Source organism: Artemia sp. Qi Xiang Cuo, chromosome 3 (genome assembly GCF_049724085.1).
Source record: "Artemia sp. Qi Xiang Cuo chromosome 3, ASM4972408v1, whole genome shotgun sequence".
Classification (NCBI taxonomy): domain Eukaryota; kingdom Metazoa; phylum Arthropoda; class Branchiopoda; order Anostraca; family Artemiidae; genus Artemia; species Artemia sp. Qi Xiang Cuo.
Window position 1 is genome coordinate 48,473,953 of NC_142796.1, and position 6,000 is coordinate 48,479,952.

The window sequence follows — 6,000 nt, forward strand, 5'->3', positions numbered from 1 at the left end:
CACTAATCCTATCGGCTATTGACTTCTCTGCTGGTTTCTTTGCTTGTTCTCTTTTCTTTTCTTCAAGAAAGGCATCGTAAGCCCTGAGTTTCTGCGGGCCAAACTACTCTCTGTTGATTTTCGCGGTTGGCTCTGTCTGGTATGCTAGGATCATACACTCCAGTCGATGCAAATCCTTTCTGGATTAGAACTGGATCTGCTTGTTTCCAAATTTCACTTATCATCTTGACAAAATCTGCTTTATGTAGCTTCTATCCAATATTTTTCCTTGCCCATTTGGTTAGCCTTTGGTCATGCGTGGTTTTGAAAGCCTCGAAAACGCCAACGTCTAAAGATTGAAGCATGTGTCGTATGGGGTGGCAGCTTCAGAATCGTGATGTTTTCGTTCATTGCAAGCTGCACAACTTGCAGTGACAAATGAGAGCCATGACCGTCAACAAGAAGCAGAACTGGACGTTCTTGCCCAACGCTAGAAATGAACTGGCCTTTGAACCAGTTGTAGAACACGCCCAACGCTTGTAGAACACGTCAGCCATCATCCAACCCCTTTCTGTGGCAGCATAAGAAGTATCATGCAAAGCGTGATCTGATCTCCAAGTGGACCACACAGATTGGCCTTTGAATATGATCAGGGGGGAAGAATTGCCCCTGCAGCGTTGATGCAACCGAGAACTTTTGTGTTTTCTATCCCTGTTCCAGCAGTTCGGCGGAAACTTGGCGAGTTCTTCTGTCCCACAAATTTGGTTCTCGAAGGATCAGTACTTAAGTTCGTCTCGTCCAGGTTGTACACCAAGTGGGGCTTATCGAGGAGTTCAAGTTCATTCATCGTCTCTGAGAGAAGATAAAAAATCCGTAGATCAAGAACGAATTTTCGGCTTGGTATCTTGAATTCTCTTTGGTTTCAGGCTTCTTGAGACTAAGGTTGTGTCGTTGTTTGAAGTATTTCCACCAGTCCCAACCAAGAACACCGTCTTTGAAAGTGGTTTTCATATTGTTCACCTTCACATATTCGCCTACAAGAGCGACTATATCGGTTCGGGATAGTCCAACACCCCACTTGCCCATGGTTTTGATGCACTTTGCGAGTGTCACTTCTTCATCTAAATCCAGTTGTGTAGGTCTACCTGCTCCCACTTTCGACGATGTCGCAGTCAAATGGTCCGAAATCGTCGACTTTGGAATCCCATACTTCGCTGCTGCGAGTCTGATTGTCAGCCAACCCATTTTCACCCCTGCCAACGCCTTTTCCAGATCTTCTGGGCTGCACTGTGTCCTCGGCATTTGAAAGTTAAAGCAAGGGTAAGTAAAAGGTATAAGAAGAAAAGTTGTTTGCACTGAAAGAAACCATAACTAATGAAAATTGCTGATAATCGGCCCTGAAAAAAACTATTTTTCCTGAAAATAGGTCGGTAAACTCATGCTACATTGCTAAAAACTCGAGAATATCTGATAGAACGCAGTTCCAGGAGGCAGAGGTCAAAATTCGATGAAAAGGAATTGATTGCATCACATTTTCCAACGTCCGGAAATACCCCTCTGTGTCCGGAATTATGGCCTCACCATCTGTCTGGAATTACCCTGTTTGGGGTCAGAAAATGGGTAATTCCGGACACCTACCCTACAGTAAAACCGTTAGAGATAGAAATCTGCAAAAAATCAAACTAATGCCGTAATTAAAACCCTTAAGTTACACCGTTCACCAGCAAATGCAAAAAAACTGACACCATACGTACTTTTTCATCGAAGTTTCTCCGACCGACTCCGGTTCAAGACTGACTGTCTCCAGTCCCTCCCCCACGTGCTGGCTGTTGTCAATCGGATATAATGAGTCATAAAATAGAGTCTTGGTACTACCTCTGTTACTTTTTCAAAACAAATCTAACGAGGGGTTGTCAAGATAAAGGGAGGTGTCCGGAATTACCCACTGTCCGGACTTACCCTGGTTCACCCTATTGGTTATTGGGAAGTATACAGTCGTTTTCACGGGGGATTTTTTTCTGGTAGTGGGGGGGGGGGGTCGGGGGTTATGTGGGAGGATATTTCCATGGGAGACGGAATAGTACTCTGAAGGGGGCGCAGAATTTCCAATCATTATTAAAAAAAACGATCCGAAATTAAATAAAAAAAAACAAGTTCTCCAACTGAAAGTAAGGAGCAACATCAAAAATTAAAAAGAACAGAAAATATTACATATATGATTGGGTTTGCCCCCTAGTCAATACCTCGCTCTTTACGCTAAAGTTTTTTTTAATACTTTCATAAGATATATTTATTCTAATTCACGGCCTTTGTAATTAAGGGGTAACTTTTAAAGAATTAGAACAAAATTTGAACTTTAGCTTGAAGAGCGAGGTATTGACTAGGGGGTGAACCCCCTAATATACGTATTAAAAATATATGAATATAGAAATTCATTACGTAAGTTACGTATATTTATTACTAATAAAACGTTCGTAAAACCTGCATTAATTACAAAAACGTTCAAAAATTAAATAAATTTTTTTTTTTTAACTGAAAGTAAGGAGCGACATTCTAACTTAAAACGAACAGAAATTATTCATTAAATGAAAGGGGATGTCCTCTCTTCAACCCCTCTTCCACCTCGCTCTTTGCGCTAAAGTTTGACTCTTTCTCACAACTCTATTTTTAAAACAATAAAAAACTTTAGCGTGAAGAGCGAGGCGTTGAGGAGGGGACAGCCCCTTTCATATACGGAATAGTTTTTGTTCATTTTAAGTTTTAATGTCGTTCCTCACTTTCAGTTAAGTTTTTTTTTTTTTTTTTTTTTAGTTATTTTCAGTGGCCTATCGTTCTGGTTGCTTTTACCGAATTTGCCTTCCCCTCCATGGAAATTTCCCCACGAACAATTCTTTCCTCGCTGAAAACTCTTCCCGGAAGATTTCTTGTGGACAGTTCTGCCTGGAAAATTCTCCATAGCGTACTTTCATTTGAAAGAAGACTGGTTTTTCATTTAATTTCTGATGTTTTTCAAATCGTCCTGGAAATCCCTCTCCCGGGAAACTTTTGCCTGGAAACCCTCGTCCCCAATGCAAAGTTTATCCCGGGGAAAACTCCACCACGAAGAGTCTCTCTCGCGAAAAATACCCCCCCCCCCCCAACACGGAAAAATCCCGCAGACAATCTCAACCCTTTTGAAAATTTCCCCAGAACACCTCCACTAGTGAAACTAAGTCGGCAAAGAGAAAGTAAGACAAAAAAAAAGAATTTTGTTTAGGATTTCTGGCGAAGTCTCCCATGCAAAATTTCCACTTGAAAGTTCATTCCCTGAAACTTCACTGCCCATGGAAAATTCTTCCCTATGGAACTCCCTCCTCCGTCCCTCCTGCAGAAAATTCCCCTTCCCCGAAAGGTGTCTGTATACTTCCCAATAACAAATACCTTGTGCAAACACTGGGCAAATTTAGTAACTTACAGACCTCCCCTCAGGGGGTCATGTCATCCCCAGAGTGATCTTTCAACTATGCCGAACAAAATGGCAATCTCAAAATTTTGATTGGATGATTTGGGAAAAGAGGGGCGTGGGAGGGAAGCTAGTTGACCACCAATCTTTTTGGTCACTTAAAAAGGGCACTTGAACTTTTAATTTCCGTTCAAATGACCTTTCTCCTCATCTTCTACGACCATTGGTTCGGTACAATCACCCCTGGGAAAAACAGCAAACAAATAAAAAACGCATCCGTGATCCTTCTTCTTTACCAAAAAAAAAAAAAAAAACGTTACACAATGTTTCAAATTGGAGCTTGAAACCTCTACATTAAGATTCTCTGATACGTATTAGCATTAAACTTAATTAATTATATATATTTTGAATCAGCATACAAATTTAATTCTTTTGATGTATCTATTGTTATCAAATTTCCGTTTTTTAGAGTTTCAGTTACTATTGGGCTGAGTCGCTCCTTACTTACAGTTCGTTACCACGAACTGTCTGATAATTACTTCGAAGGAATTTATTTGTTAAAATTCAACAACAAAAAGAAAACCACGATCATTATCAATATTATAGGATAGAAAAGAATTATTGTATTTTTGATTTTCAATTTAATTCAACTACTGTTTAAAAGGACAATTTTATGTCATTGATATAAAAACACAGATATAAAAAGGCCTTTGCTCGAATTCAAAAGCTTGTGTGTCTGTACGATGTATAAAGGAAGTGGAAGCTGGCTGCTCAAGGTGGATGATCAGTGCTAAGTCGTAGCGTTTGAATCTAAATGCATCTGTCAAATCTCTAGAATCACCGACTTTGATAGAATTTCAAATGTCGATGTTATCTACACCTGTTTAAAGTGTAGTCATAAGTTTTTTGAGAATTAAAAACCCTAATCATGTTTTTTCTTCTAGTTTTCCGAAAATCGTTTCACGATCCTCATCCTCTTAGTCTTCCCCCAAATAGGTAGAAGGATAACTTATCGCCTTTTCGCTTCTTAAGCCTTCTTCGCCGAGCAGAAAACTGCAAAACATACAGAAAGGATATCCACGCCATTACGAGGAAAGAGGCCCAAGACGACCTTCAAGGATGAGAACTAACTTGATTAAATAAAGTTATGGACTTAAACATTTCGTGTCTTAACAGCTCATATATAACACGGATAAAAGATCAGAACTAGTCTAGGTTAGACCTGTCCAACTGAATTCGGTTAAAATAATTGATTTAGAACAAGATAAAAAAAAGTCCTGTGAAGTATGCATTGAATTAACGGAGCATAACTGCAAACCTGCGCGAGTCCCCCTCCCAAATAAAATTCGAAAAGTAAGGTGTTAAATTGTTTTGCCTATTTTAGACGTCCCCCCTTCCCCCGTGGGGATTTTTCTGTGTGCTCCTGTGTAAGTTTTTTTTTCATGATATCTTTTTAGTTCTCTTTTATTACTTCTTATCTATATTCCTCTTATTATTATGTCATACTAAGTTGACCCAGAAATTTTTTTTTCCCTTCCAGGTGTAGCGCTTCCACGTTTAGAAATTCAAGTAAAGGGACGGAATTTAAAAATTCAAGTGTCAAAATCACAAGAACAAGGGCAAGAAATTGACCACAAATGCCCAAAGTGTGGCTACAGCAAATTAAATTACCAGGCTCAGCAGACACGGTCAGCAGATGAAGGCCAGACTGTTATCTATACCTGTTTAAAGTGTAGTCATAAGTTTTTTGAGAATTAAACACCCTAATCATGTTTTTGCTTTGAGTATTTTTAAAGAAAACGAAATCATTGTTGCCCCTAAGGGGCAACCTAGTAAGGAGCAAACTTAGCCCATTATAACTCAAAATTTAAATATATACAAACTGTCAAGAAGGTAGGATCGCTATTTGAAATTTATTCAAGAATTGTAACTATTATTTCAATTAATCTTAATGATAAAAGTTTGTTGTGAAAACTTAATTTGTGGGAATTTCATAAACTAGTCTGAAATCCCACTTAAATGGAGTTAGATCGAAATAAAAACTGCCCCCATTGGAATCATCATAGCCAAAAATCTCATGTAGGAGAATAAGTAAATTCACCTTTTCTAATGGGATGCAGTGATGGGCCTCCTTATTTCCTTCTTTCTTTTAAGCAAGGCAAACACGACTTAATTGCAATACCATAGGTTAGTTTTTTTTTCTGCAGTTTGTGTGGCTTCTAAGAAAAAAGATAAAAACAAATTAGGAAAAGAGGAATACTTGGTGATGGCTTCTTCATAATAGGAAGACTAATGGATCTTGAGTTCTACGTTATGTAGTTCAAAATATACTTTCAATACAGACAATCATATCATTGGAATAAAATGTTTGTGTGCAACGTGAAGCTCGAAGCCCAAAGAACATTAAGTGAGACTCTTAAACAAATTTCATGAAAAAAAAAAGAATTTCTGGTGACCCCCTCAATGGAAATCCTGGGCATAGGAAAAGAGAGATTATTTGTCTATAGTTCCCTGGTAAACAGTGCATCTTAATTTCATTGGTTTACGCCTGTGATGTATTTTGTAAGCCAATGATATTA

The 6,000-nt window shown here is 38.7% G+C and overlaps 1 protein-coding gene across 3 annotated transcripts in view; it reads left to right on the forward strand.

Moving 5' to 3' along the window:
- The window catches only part of Polr1H (RNA polymerase I subunit RpI12), a 34,423-nt gene extending 29,228 nt beyond the window's left edge, over window positions 1-5,195 (forward strand). For all 3 annotated transcript variants that reach the window (XM_089086041.1, XM_089086040.1, XM_089086039.1), the window contains exon 3: window positions 4,962-5,195. In XM_089086041.1, coding sequence (XP_088942167.1) covers window positions 4,962-5,179 — 218 coding nt within the window. In that variant the 3' untranslated portion in view covers window positions 5,180-5,195. The remainder of the gene's footprint in view (window positions 1-4,961) is intronic.
- The last annotated feature ends 805 nt before the right edge of the window (window positions 5,196-6,000 follow it).